The sequence below is a fragment of the Oncorhynchus gorbuscha genome, linkage group LG26, assembly GCF_021184085.1.
Source record: "Oncorhynchus gorbuscha isolate QuinsamMale2020 ecotype Even-year linkage group LG26, OgorEven_v1.0, whole genome shotgun sequence".
Taxonomy (NCBI): Eukaryota; Metazoa; Chordata; class Actinopteri; order Salmoniformes; family Salmonidae; genus Oncorhynchus; species Oncorhynchus gorbuscha.
In genome coordinates this window covers 32,179,517-32,193,698 of record NC_060198.1, presented here as the reverse complement: position 1 = coordinate 32,193,698, position 14,182 = coordinate 32,179,517, and the positions used below count along the sequence as shown (strand labels likewise).

Below are 14,182 nucleotides of genomic sequence, written 5' to 3'. Positions count from 1 at the left end.
GTATTTGAATTCCATATTTTTTTATTTGTATCTTGAAATTTAATTTTTATTTTATTTTGTAACGCACACATTTTATTCATAAATTGAACTTATTTAATGATTTCAAACCGAATTGAATTAATATTGCATTCAGTTTTACAATTCAATTGAATATTACAATTAAATATTTATATATTTAGTTTCAATGTTGTAGATATTGCATTCACTGTCTGTGTACCTGGTTTGCAAACTATAATTTAAAGTTGGGTGGAGGTACTGTTTATATTTAGGTCCAGAGGCTCCACATTACTTTTGAGCTAATATTTTTTAAAGTAACAGGAGCTCAAGCAGTAGAACATTCGAAATGCTGGTACTCAGCTCTGGTGCGCTCCTGCCGAAGTCAAGCGCTGCAATTTTGCCAGCCAGGAAAGGTAGAGGAGGACAGATTAAAGACTGTTAGCACACTTAGCTAAAGCCTATAGAGACCCACATTTGGAAGTGTCATAATACCCATAAAACCTAGCAGTCAAACGGAAACGGTTCCAGTCGTTTTCCACCATTCATTTTTCCCATAAGGGATTTTAGAAACACTTCAAAATAAGGGATGGAGAAGGTGACTTTTATCAATTTATTCGTCTCCATTTACTCTCAGATTACAACAATTTGCATTAAAGTAGACATCATGAAAGACTACAAATCCCTGCAAGCTCCTGCACATCATCTCTATCGGACACCTTTGCTAACAGGTATTACATCAATTTAAAACTTGCACAAGACAGTTCGCAGAATTGTTCATTTAAAGACAAGTTGCCAATTCATTCATTACTACATGGTAGTTAATCTAGAGATTCTTAGCGTTGCCTCGATTATGCAGTCTCATCCAGATCATCATGGCATTTGTAGTTCATTAGTATTTCATTTTGGGGGATTAAATACAGGCAAATATATTGATAAAAGTCACCTTGTCCTATGGTGATTTACAGTTATCAAAACGTCACACCAGGGTAAGCCTACACAAAACCCCTTATTTTAAGTGTTTCTAAACTCCCCTATGGAGAAAATGAACAGTGGAAAACGATAAGAACCATTTTCCCATTTTGACCACTAGGTTTTTAATGGGTATTATGACTCACACTGGTACTCTATGGATAAATTCAAGAAGTTCAAAAGGACTGCACCCTGCTTGGTTATCAAGTACCGCTTAAAGTACCGGGGCCCTCATTTATCGATGTTGCGAAGAAAAGCTTTAAAAAAATGTAAAGTTAGCAAGTACAAAAAGGTTGGCATTTAGCAATTGCTCGTATGCTTGATTTACACACACCTGTAAGTATTTTGCCTTGATAAATCAGACACGTTCTAAAACACTGAGCTAGTACAAGTGAAGTCTCATTTACATAAAGAACCACCCTAAATGACCATTTATGGTCACAAACCTTCCCTTTAAAGCTGCAAGGAATGCAACTAATTTCTGTTCGCCAACATGGAGAAATCAAAGAAAAAAAAAACTTTTCAGACGCCGAAATAGAACCTTTGATCACCAAAGTGGAAGCAAAACAAGCCATACTTTTTAGAGCACTCAGCAATGGCTTGACAAATAAGATAAAAAATATTGCTTGGGAGCAGGTTAGTGCTGTGGTAAATAACAGTTAATGAAATTAAAAAGAAATGGTTTGATTTAAAAACATATGCCAAAAAAATATTATGATCCAAAAAAGGGATATAAGTGCAACCGGAGGAGGGCAGAGTGACTCTTCACTGTCTGCTATGGACCAGCACATTGGCAGCATAATTGGAGAGGTCTCACATGGAACCCAAACTGGTTGCCATCATGCATAAATGTATTTTGTCGCCAAACGCATGTTAAAATATCAAAACAAACTCTGAACCAATTACATTACGATTAAACCTTTATGGCTATTTAGCTAGCTTGCTGTTGCTAGCTAATTTGTCCTGGGATATAAACATTGAGTTGTTATTTTACCTGAAATGCACAAGGTCCTCTACTCCGACAATGAATCCACACATAAAACGGCCATCGAATCGTTTCTAGTCATCTCTCCTCCTTCCAGGCTTTTTCCTTCTCTTGACTTTATATTGTGATTGGCAACTTTCATAAATTAGGTGCAGTATCGCCACTGACCTCATTCGTCTTTCAGTCCCCCACGTGGGTATAACCAATAAGGAGTTGGCACGGGGGTACCTGCGTCTATAAACCAATGAGGAGATGGGAGAGGCAGGATTTGCAGCGCGATCTGCGTCACAAATAGAACTGACTTCCATTTTAGCCCTTGGCAACGCAGACACTCATTGGCACGCGTGAGCAGTGTGGGTGCAATAATTGAATAATATAGATTTCTAAATGTATTTTGCTACGCGAGCAATGTAGTCAGCCTGTGATGCAGTCCTGAAACAACAAGAAGACATCAACACATCAATTATTGGACTCAAAACAGCAGCTGGGGGATGTATGCAACGGCCTGATATAGAAATCAATCATTGAAAGAACTTGTTGATTGTGTCAAACATGTGAGACAAATTCTGGCGCAATGTAAATGTGTTTTCCTTGTCGATTTGATTACAATATTTGGAAGATCAGATACCTAAACCCGGTGTATGATATTGACTCTGGTCCTCAGTGCCAGGGCTACGGGTGGTGGGAAACACTCCCTCTCATGCATGGGCTCATCAGGTCTCAGTTGGTCATTCAGTGGAATTACATTTTTGATTGCAATGTTGTGGAGCACACTGCAAGCCTTGACAATGTAGAAAACCTAAAAAGGAATTTGCACATTGTATTACATTAATGTAATGTCATTTGAAGATATGTCATTTCATAGGCATATGAAATTGGTATTTGTATTGCAGTGTGCCTCTTGTCCCAGACAAGCACAGCTAACGTCCTTTCAGCAGACCTATGGTGCGCTCCACTGTTGTTCTGGTGTGTGTGTGGGCTTGGTTGTACCTTGCCTCTTGTTGGTTTGAGGGCCCAGGATGATGTCTCTGGTTTTGAATCTGAATTTAGAAAACTGAATCTGAATGCATCTGAGAAGTTGAATAAAGTGCATTCGGAAAGTATTCAGCCTTATTCTAAAATGTATATAACTTATATATATAATATTTTTTTTTTTACATCTAATCAATCTACACAGACTACCCCACAATGACAAAGCGAAAACAGGTTTAGACATTTTTGCAAATGTATTTATTTTTAAACCCCAAAAAACATGATTTACATAAGTATTCAGACCATTTGCTACGAGACTCGAAATTGAGTTCAGGTGCATGCTGATCCATTGATCATTGAGATGTTTCTACAACTTTATTGGAGTCCACCTGTGGTAAATTCAATTGATTGAACATGATTTGGAAAGGAACACACCTCTCTATATAAGGTCCCACAGTTGACAGTGCATCTCAGAGCAAAAACCAAGCCATGAAGTCAAAGGAATTGTCCGTAGAGCTCCGAGACAGGATTGTGTCGAGGCACAGATCTGGGGAAGGGTACCAAAACATTTCTGCAGCATTGAAGGTCCCCAAGAACACAGTGGCCTTCATTGTTCTTAAATGGAAGTACTTCCTCAGTGGTAGGGAGGCGAGCAGGCCAGAGGTGGATGAACGCAGTGCCCTTATTTGGGTGTAGGGCCTGATCAGAGCATGGAGGTACTGAGGTGCCGTTCCCCTCACAGCTCCGTAGGCAAGCACCATGGTCTTGTAGCGGATGCGAGCTTCAACTGGAAGCCAGTGGAGAGAGCGGAGGAGCGGGGTGACGTGAGAGAACTTGGGAAGGTTGAACACTAGACGGGCTGCGGCGTTTTGGATGAGTTGTAGGCGTTTAATGGCACAGGCAGGGAGCCCAGCCAACAGCGAGTTGCAGTAATCCAGACGGGAGATGACAAGTGCCTGGATCAGGACCTGCGCCGCTTCCTGTGTGAGGCAGGGTCGTACTCTGCGGATATTGTAGAGCATGAACCTACAGGAACGGGCCACCGCCTTGATGTTAGTTGAGAACGACAGGGTGTTGTCCAGGATCACGCCAAGGTTCTTAGCGCTCTGGGAGGAGGACACAATGGGGTTGTCAACCGTGATGGCGAGATCATGGAACGGGCAGTCCTTCCCCGGGAGGAAGAGCAGCTCCGTCTTGCCGAAGTTCAGCTTGAGGTGGTGATCCGTCATCCACACTGATATGTCTGCCAGACATGCAGAGATGCGATTCACCACCTGGTCATCAGAAGGGGGAAAGGAGAAGATTAATTGTGTGTCGTCTGCATAGCAATGATAGGAGAGACCATGTGAGGTTATGACAGAGCCAAGTGACTTGGTGTATAGCGAGAATAGGAGGGCCTAGAACAGAGCCCTGGGGGACACCAGTGGTGAGAGCGCGTGGTGAGGAGACAGATTCTCGCCACGCCACCTGGTAGGAGCGACCTGTCAGGTAGGACGCAATCCAAGCGTGGGCCGCGCCGGAGATGCCCAACTCGGAGAGGGTGGAGAGGAGGATCTGATAGTTCACAGTATCGAAGGCAGCCGATAAGTCTAGAAGGATGAGAGCAGAGGAGAGAGAGTTAGCTTTAGCGGTGCGGAGCGCCTCCGTGATACAGAGAAGAGCAGTCTCAGTTGAATGACTAGTCTTGAAACCTGACTGATTTGGATCAAGAAGGTCATTCTGAGAGAGATAGCGGGAGAGCTGACCAAGGACGGCACGTTCAAGAGTTTTGGAGAGAAAAGAAAGAAGGGATACTGGTCTGTAGTTGTTGACATCGGAGGGATCGAGTGTAGGTTTTTTCAGAAGGGGTGCAACTCTCGCTCTCTTGAAGACGGAAGGGACGTAGCCAGCGGTCAGGGATAAGTTGATGAGCGAGGTGAGGTAAGGGAGAAGGTCTCCGTAAATGGTCTGGAGAAAAGAGGAGGGGATAGGGTCGAGCGGGCAGGTTGTTGGGCGGCCGGCCGTCACAAGACGCGAGATTTCATCTGGAGAGAGAGGGGAGAAAGAGGTCAGAGCACAGGGTAGGGCAGTGTGAGCAGAACCAGCGGTGTCGTTTGACTTAGCAAACGAGGATCGGATGTCGTCGACCTTCTTTTCAAAATGGTTGACGAAGTCATCTGCAGAGAGGGAGGAGGGGGGGGAGGATTCAGGAGGGAGGAGAAGGTGGCAAAGAGCTTCCTAGGGTTAGAGGCAGATGCTTGGAATTTAGAGTGGTAGAAAGTGGCTTTAGCAGCAGAGACAGAGGAGGAAAATGTAGAGAGGAGGGAGTGAAAGGATGCCAGGTCCGCAGGGAGGCGAGTTTTCCTCCATTTCCGCTCGGCTGCCCGGAGCCCTGTTCTGTGAGCTCGCAATGAGTCGTCAAGCCACGGAGCGGGAGGGAGGACCGAGCCGGCCTGGAAGATAGGGGACATAGAGAGTCAAAGGATGCAGAAAGGGAGGAGAGGAGGGTTGAGGAGGCAGAATCAGGAGATAGGTTGGAGAAGGTTTGAGCAGAGGGAAGAGATGATAGGATGGAAGAGGAGAGAGTAGCGGGGGAGAGAGAGCGAAGGTTGGGACGGCGCGATACCATCCGAGTAGGGGCAGTGTGGGAAGTGTTGGATGAGAGCGAGAGGGAAAAGGATACAAGGTAGTGGTCGGAGACTTGGAGGGGAGTTGCAATGAGGTTAGTGGAAGAACAGCATCTAGTAAAGATGAGGTCGAGCGTATTGCCTGCCTTGTGAGTAGGGGGGGAAGGTGAGAGGGTGAGGTCAAAAGAGGAGAGGAGTGGAAAGAAGGAGGCAGAGAGGAATGAGTCAAAGGTAGACGTGGGGAGGTTAAAGTCGCCCAGAACTGTGAGAGGTGAGCCGTCCTCAGGAAAGGAGCTTATCAAGGCATCAAGCTCATTGATGAACTCTCCGAGGGGACCTGGAGGGCGATAAATGATAAGGATGTTAAGCTTGAAAGGGCTGGTAACTGTGACAGCATGAAATTCAAAGGAGGCGATAGACAGATGGGTAAGGGGAGAAAGAGAGAATGACCACTTGGGAGAGATGAGGATCCCGGTGCCACCACCCCGCTGACCAGAAGCTCTCGGGGTGTGCGAGAACACGTGGGCGGACGAAGACAGGGGTGGGTGAAGGATAACCTTCCAACAGAACAACGACCCAAAGCACAGAGCCAAGACAATGCAGAGTGGCTTCGGGACAAGTCTCTGAATGTCCTTGAGTGACCCAGCCAGAGCCCGGACTTGAACCCGATCGAAAATCTCTGAAGAGACCTGGAGCGACACTCCCCATCCAACCTGACAGAGCTTGAGAGGATCTGTAGAGAAGAATGGGATAAACTTCCCAAATACAGGTGTGCCAAGAAGACTCAACACTGTAATCGCTGCCAAAGGTGTTTCAACTAAGTACCGAGTAACGGATCTGAAAACTTGTGTAAAAGTCATATTTCAGTTTTGTATTTTTTTTTCATGAGCAAAAAAATCTTAACCAGTTTTTGCTTTGTCATAATGGGGTATTGTGTGTAGATTGATGTGGGGGGGGGGGAAACAATTTAAACTATTTTAGAATACGAATTTCTATCTGGAATAGTGTATATGAATGCGGTGCCGCAGATTAAATAAGCCGCCGTTCTTCATTCATTATCAATGGAGAAAGCTCAAAACTGCGGAGGACAGCAGAGAGGGGGATGGTGGGATTTGTGTGAAGCATTAACACAATCACAAGTTTAAGCACTCGCCGTAATCAGCAGGTTAGGAAGAGTACACAACCATTCTAGGAAGCACTCTGCCACAAATGTGCTAATTTTATATTTTCCAGCTCCAAACAGCGTGGTGGCGAGTCAATAAACAAGTCTAATCTAGGCAGGTAGTGAGGAGCGCACATAACAATACAGGCTCCAGACATCACAAGCCAGCAAAAAAAACACTCGCAAGCACACAACCTCGTGTGATTGATAGCTGTCGGATATATTAGCCACGATTTACAGTTCTTTGTGCAGCTACAAATGTCGAACAAAGTTGGAAATTGTTGCACCTCCCGTCTGTAATTTTCTTCCCGCATGTTTTGCAAATTGCAATCCGTATTTTGTTGATACAGCGTCGTCTTTATACCCGAAAATAATACTTTTGGGTATCATAATTCCAAGGGCTCCATCTGAATTCACCCGCTGGCGTTCCTCTGCACTGCCACACACAATTTGATTGGCTGCTGTCCGATTCAAATAATTGCAGGCGTGTGCAGTAAAATGTCATTAAAATCATCACAGAACCATTGAGCACATAACATAAGGCAGCATCTCTTCATATTTATTTTGGGTAGGACAAATGGAACGAATAGATAGATATAGATATATATTATTTGCATTATGCAACCGAAAACTAAAGTTAATAATGAATGTGTAGAAATAAATGATCCATTAATAAAATATAAAATAATTATATTAATACATACTCAACATATGCCATATTAGTGCTGTGAATTAAAGTGAAATGTACAAGTAAAATTTGTATTTCACCACAAGGTGGCACTAGTTCATTACGGTTGATGTGCAGTGAATTTCTTGAGGCTGAGCGCATATATGAGCTCCTTTGTGTGTGTGTTTTTTTCTGTGCTATATCTATACAGGAATGTGCAGCTGACTCCAAGTGCCTGTATGTTTTAAACTCGCAAGTGTGCAGTCTTGTTTTTCCCAATGTGGATGCCTGTTTGTAGGTGTGGCTGGCATGAGTGTGTTCATGTATTTTTAAGCATATGCAGCTGTTTCAGTTGAGCTTAATGCCTTTTGTGTTCTTCACCTACAGGTTTCTGGACTCTGTCATATCTTCCTGCTGAGCGCGCTGGAAATTATTGGCCACGTTCCCAGCAGCGCAAGGTCATGGCTAAAAGGGATCCAGCTTTTGTCAAATTAACTTCACAAGTAAATTTTAGCATTTTACCAAACAATTTTCCTAACCTTAACCTAAAAGTCTCATAACCTGCTACGTTATACTAACCTGCTGCGTAAATTCTAACCTGCTAATCGGACTTTAATTTGACAAAAGCTGGATCCTTTCTAGCCATGACGGCACCGCAGCATCCTGGGGCTGATTTAGCTAAATGTTCCCACCCAGGAATCCAGGACTTCTGACAGCAACTAGACCAGACTCTCTTTCAAGGCCACACTCCCGTCAGCCTCTCCCGGGCTGTGGCCCAGAGTCTGCCCCCGAGGCCAGCCAGGAACCTCTCCCTCAAAAGGCTGTCTCCCATCTTCCTGGAGCTCCCAGAGAAACAGCCACTCTCTATTAAACGACAATTACTCAAAACTAAGCATGCCACACCCCATTTTCTTTCTCTCCCTCCCTGACCTCTCTCGCCCCACATGGTCACCACTAACATTTCACACAACAGAACTCTTTCTCATGTTAGTCTGGAAGCAGTTAAAACCATGCTGTTAGACGTGAAGGCCAAGGTTAAATGGAGAAAGTATAATGGCAACATTTGAATAGAGCTTTTTCATGTTGAAACAAGTATTTTTTAGACTTTGTTAGAGCATGTTTGGATTAAATATCAGTCTTCGATTACACCTCATGCAGCCATGTGGGATTTTGAAAGATGGCAATAGGCCTGGAAAGTGAAACGTATCAGGACATGTTTTTCTACATGCAATACATGCACAAATATTAACTTTTGTGTGCACACAGTCACTCGTTTAAAAACACACAAAACGCATTCGATTCTTCAGATATTTCATTTATTTTATAAAAAAGGAATGCATTTAAAAAAAAAAAAAAATTATGTACCACTATTAGTGTTTAAGCTGTACCGTTTTGACACAGGCATCGTGCTACTGGACACACAAGACATTCCATACATGAACACAGTTCTTACATACATACATACATACATACTGTACATACTTACATACATAGTCATTCATATATTTATACAAATAATACAGGGTTAGGCAACACATGAATGAAGTGATAGGTATGTTTGCGCTGTCTTTGAAGAAACCCAGGAGAGAGCAGGCAGTCAGGCAATATGGAATCTGCCAAAGTGCTTTCACTATTCCTACTGGTCTGGCCTAGCCTGGAATCTAAACGTATATGCTCAGTTTATTGTGAAGTGAAACAATTGTGTAACAGAGCATATTAGTTTGTATTCCAGGCTAGGGCTCGCTGTCTAACTAGCAGGCTGTAAAAACCTGCATGGAAATATGATGAGGACCAGAAGCGTGGCCAAGTGAGAGTGAGTGTGTGTCTGTACAAAGGCAGATGGGGTTCTTCCCGAACAACAGGAACCGCTTCATGAAACACAGGACTTCCTGCCGTTAGAGGAAGTAGAGTTTATTTAGGCATCTAAGAGAGTAAAGAGGACGACCTCTCGTGTGAAGGGAATGGAGACCCGTGCTCCCCTTTAAACGGGATCTTCTCTCGTTTATGGAGGGGGAGAGGGATTATTGAGATTGGGGGAGATGAGATGTGTCTACTCTGGACGAATCCCATGTCTTCCTGTGTTGAACAGGACACTGTACTATTTTTCAACCATTCTACCTGGACTGGCTTGGGGGGTGATATTCCTGTTATTTTGTTGTGGTCTGTTTTTAAGACTTCGCAGTGAGATTGACCTACCCTGTTTAATCCCACTCTCTGCACATCAATGACAAGTCAATGATCAATAATACTGTCAAAACTAGAGCGTTCTCGCTCCAAACACTTCATACTTACATTCAGGCCCATTCCCCTGGAGCAACGCCCAATAATAACAGAAAGCACATTCTGCCACTTCGTTGCTAGAACGTCGTTAAGACAACAGTCCTGTTGGTTATGGGCTGCTGGGTAGCTGTCATTGAGTGAAATTTATCAGGGCCAACTCACTTCAGGAAATGTGTTTTCTGACTGGGCCTTCCTCTTAGGAAACGTTAGTTACAAAAGACAACAGTAGAAGCGAGAGGGACAGATTTGAGAGAGAGAGAGAGAGAGAGAGAGAGAGAGAGAGAGAGAGAGAGAGAGAGAGAGAATGTTAATGAACAAGCTGAACTTACTGGAGTACACCAATACACATTAGTTCTTACAAAGGAGTTAGAATGTCATGCAATATACGTAAGCAGAGTACTTTTGTTTTTTTGCAGTTAATCAAAGGGATCTATGCAGGTTAATATATGAGGATATATAGCCCTGGTTTAGAGGGGTACTTGTAAGGGTTTTGGCCTGCATGGAGTGCAGTACTGAGTGAGGACTAGTCACTGCCTGGGTGCCTCACGTCTCTCTATATGAGCAATGGCCTATGAGTACTGTATGTATGGATACATATATAATTCACTCAGGGAAACGTCTGTGGTTTAACCTTTCAAGGGGGTGACAGCCATAAACAATCACACAACACTTACATGTCTACAAAGTGCAATATGTGAAAGCTTTACCATTATCAGGGCGCAGTAAAACACTCCAACAACTCAGCATCACGATTATGTATTATGCATATGGTGTCTGTGGATTTGGCTTTCCATAAGAGAGTCCGCATACATGTAAAACAAGCGGACATGCAGAACATGAATTCATGTATCGTTATAATCAAGACTCCCTCAACAAAGATTGTGACTCCACTCTGTGAAAGTCCCTAAGAAAATGTTTAAAAACATTGTAAAAAAAAAAAAAAGAAGGCTCAGCTATGATTGTGAATTCATTGAATAATAGTGAATTCACTCGAGGATGATTGTGTTATCACGCTCTTGTGGTGAATCGGTTGAATGCTGATTGTGAATTCACACAGGTATGATTGTAATGAGAGTCAACGATGTTGTGACATCTCTCCAGACAAACAGACAGACGGTCTTCTATGTGGGCAGGTCTGGAGTGGGGATGGGGGGGGGTCACAGGTGTGCTTTCCTCTTTAAGTCTCTTCACCTGCACACAGCCCCATCACACACACTATCCCTCTCACACACCCAGTCGAACAGACATGCACGCACACACCTTCACATTCAGAAACACACACTGTGCGATTATAGCATTGAGTCAGACACAGGTGGTGCACTCTGCCTGCATGATGGGCGTGGTCTGGTGTTCGTGTTTGTTGGTACAGTGCTCCATAGAGCTGGAGCTCTTGAGGGGCACCAGGCATCGGTCAGCGGGGCGCCCGCTGGTCAGCAGCCCCCAGCAGCACAGCACACGCAGGAACTCTTTTCTCATGTCCTTACTGCGTAGCGTGTAGATCAGCGGGTTGAGTGCCGAGTTGAGCGTGGCGATGCCGAAGAAGATGTCTGCCTTGGAGAGGACGGGGCAGTCCAGCCTGCGGCAGGAGGTGTCCAGGAGGAGGACGGTGAAGGCGGGCAGCCAGCACATGATGAAGACGCCCAGCACGATGGTGACCGTCTTCAGCAGGGCATAGGCCGGAGAGTTGGTGGCCTCCTGGTGGCTGGAGCGCACGATCAGGTAGATGCGCACGTAAAGGATGCCGATAGAGAGCAGGATGATGCTGAAGATGGTGACCACGAACAGGATGTACTTCTTGGAATAGAGGGGCAGCAAGGCCGAGCACTCAGGCAGGTTGTTGATGCAGTTCCAGCCGATGATGGGCAGGCCCCCCAGGAGGATGGAGGTGACCCAGCACGTCCCGATCAGCAGGAACATACGGCACGTCCTGTTGGAGCCGTACACCCTGACCTTGGTGATGGCGATGTAGCGCTCAATGGCGATGGCCAGCAGGCTGAAGACGGAGGCGGCCAGCGCTATAAAGGCTGTGCCCTCCCGGATGAACCACTGCACCGGCACCAACTCAAAGGTCCTCGGCCCTGATAGGAAGATGTTGGCGATGTAGGCTGAGCCGGCCAGCAGGTCGGAGAAGGCTAGGTTCCCGATGAAGAAGAACATGGCGGTGTGGAACTTCTTGTTGCGGAACACGGCAATGAGCAGCAGCAAGTTCTCCAGAATGATGATGCTGCAGATGATGACGAAGACTATGTTGAGGGAGCTGAGCTGGGCCTTCCCGTTGGTGCGCTCCTCTAACTCCTCCCAGGTCATGTCCTTGGCAAACACATAGTAGGCATGGATCAGGGTCCGGTTGTAGTACTGGGAATACTTGCTCTTCATGGCAACAACGGGGTGGCAGAGCACGGTGGCTTTTCGGCAAAGAGTCATTCACACAGTGGTATGGTGACGGTAGAGCTGGTCTGGGCCGATGGTCATTCTCTCAAGAGGAGACGTCTGGGAGACAGGGGGAGGACGCAGGGCAGGCAGGCTGAGGGGAGGGACTGTGCCCGTCCCAGAATCACGTCTCAGTGGCCCAGGAAGCCTGGTTGGGTCACCTGCAGAGAATCAGAGAGACATGGTCAGGATTACCAACAGGGCATATAATAGTGTGCATTGTGTGATTTTAATCAATTATGAGTAGGCATTGGTTGATGATATCATTGGAAACACTTTTTTTTACTGCAAAACATAGAAAAGCACAATTTCCACATATGTGATGTTGGGGTTGATTCAAGTGTCGACTCATCTAGGGGAGACAAAGTAATGAGTTGGTCCGTGTTACAGTGAAATAGTTTATTAAGGTCAGACTTGCTTAAGACACAAATCAGAGCAGTTGTGTGTGTGTGTGTGATGTGTGTGTGTGACTGATTCTTACTGCCATAGGGCCTGCTTTGGCCTGTGAACCTGGGGTGATCAGACATTTCTTAGGGTTCAAAAATAGATCCAATCTGGACAGATCTGGCATCTGCCCTCAGGCACAACTCTCCCCTGAGCATTACACAGAAAGGACTGTGTGTGACCACATGTGCAACTGCTGCAAATACACTGTGTACTTTGTCCCCTTTGCTACATCTCCAGCTAAGCACCCACACAGGCAGACAGTTGCTGCTTTTGTCTGTGCAACAGGATTGGAATGACAGTAGAGAGATAGTGTATTAGTGTTGCGCATTGAGAGACTCAAGGGCAAGGTTTACGTCATCATAATAACCCATCATGAAGAGTTACACTCTTTGACCTGTAATTCCTAGGAAAATCAGTACGAGGAAACATAGGAAACAGAGATTTTTCTTCCAGAACAGTAGCTTAGACAGAGATCACCTGTAGGCTGTAGCCTCAGAACCTAATGGTCCATCAGGCCAGAACAGACAGCAGCTAGGTCTGTCTGTCTACCGAGGATATTCCGCTCACCATTTCTAAGCACCTTGCTGTCAACACTCTGCTCTGTCACACCATCGTTGTGCGGACTGAGCAACATTTAACTCCATTGAAGTCCCTCTCTAACACCAGCATAGCAGCATAGATCGCGGTTCAGCCAGACTAGGGCCAGGGGCAGGCTGCAACGTGATGTCCCCCAAAACACTGGAGGGCATCTCACAACCCTACCAGTAAGTAATCAACAGAAAGATGGGGACTTTCCAGACTTGTGGGAAGTATATTATTAACCAATCTAAAGTGAAAGAAAAAATCTATTCTCATGATCATTGGGTAAGATAGTTGTAAAAAGCCACAGTTGGGTCATAACACTTTAATTAGCAGATGTGTGTCACTGGTTTTCAGATCCACTCTACCCTTAAACATTTACATTCAATAATTAATTCAAAATTAAGCCTTTTGGTCATTTGAATGGTACAGTTTAAAAAATAACTTTCAAACAAATGCATGCAAATAACACACTGGTCCACAAAGAAAGCTTGGAATCAATAGTCAAAAGTCAAAAGAGTGTTGAAAGCAAAAGGAGGGTCTGTTAAAACAAAAATAAAAGCTGTCCAGCAGTAAAGAGGTTCTGGAAAGCTGATTAGAGTCTGAGCCCTTAAATACGACGACGGTAACGAGATGCGTCTGGAGAGCAGCTCATAGTAACCTGATCCTGATGCTTTCACTGCACACCTCGTCTCTACAGCCTGAGCTGCTGCTGCCTGCTTCATTTCCCTAATCTAAACGGTTTTACTGCTGTTTAGGTAGCTAGCGAGGTAGTCTAACTGCCGTCCTGTCTACTGGGCTGTGACAAACCTCAGTGAGGGTGGAGAGAGGGGCTGGGGAGAGTGGAATGAGCGGCGTGCCCATGTGGAATGGTATCTGGACACAAAGGCAGGAATCTGAGACGTCGCTGTGACGCACACAAAACCCTCACACACTCGTGCGCACACACACACACACACACACACACACACACACACACACACACACACACACACACACACACACACACACACACAGATACCAGCACACACAGTCCCCCACATATAAGCCGTCATGGAAGGCTTTCAACGTCATGTGCCAGTCCGTGC

General features: G+C 45.2%; 1 protein-coding gene across 4 annotated transcripts in view; it reads right to left on the bottom strand.

The window, feature by feature from the left end:
- Positions 1 to 8,660: 8,660 nt before the first annotated feature.
- Positions 8,661 to 14,182, bottom strand: part of LOC124015653 (sphingosine 1-phosphate receptor 2-like) — a 37,531-nt gene continuing 32,009 nt past the window's right edge. For 3 of the 4 annotated variants that reach the window (XM_046331028.1, XM_046331032.1, XM_046331030.1), the window contains exon 2: positions 8,661 to 12,229. In XM_046331028.1, coding sequence (XP_046186984.1) covers positions 10,941 to 12,062 — 1,122 coding nt within the window. In that variant the 5' untranslated portion in view covers positions 12,063 to 12,229 and the 3' untranslated portion in view covers positions 8,661 to 10,940. Of the gene's footprint in view, positions 12,230 to 13,082; positions 14,090 to 14,182 lie in introns of those variants that run through there. The other variant, XM_046331031.1, reaches the window with a different exon arrangement.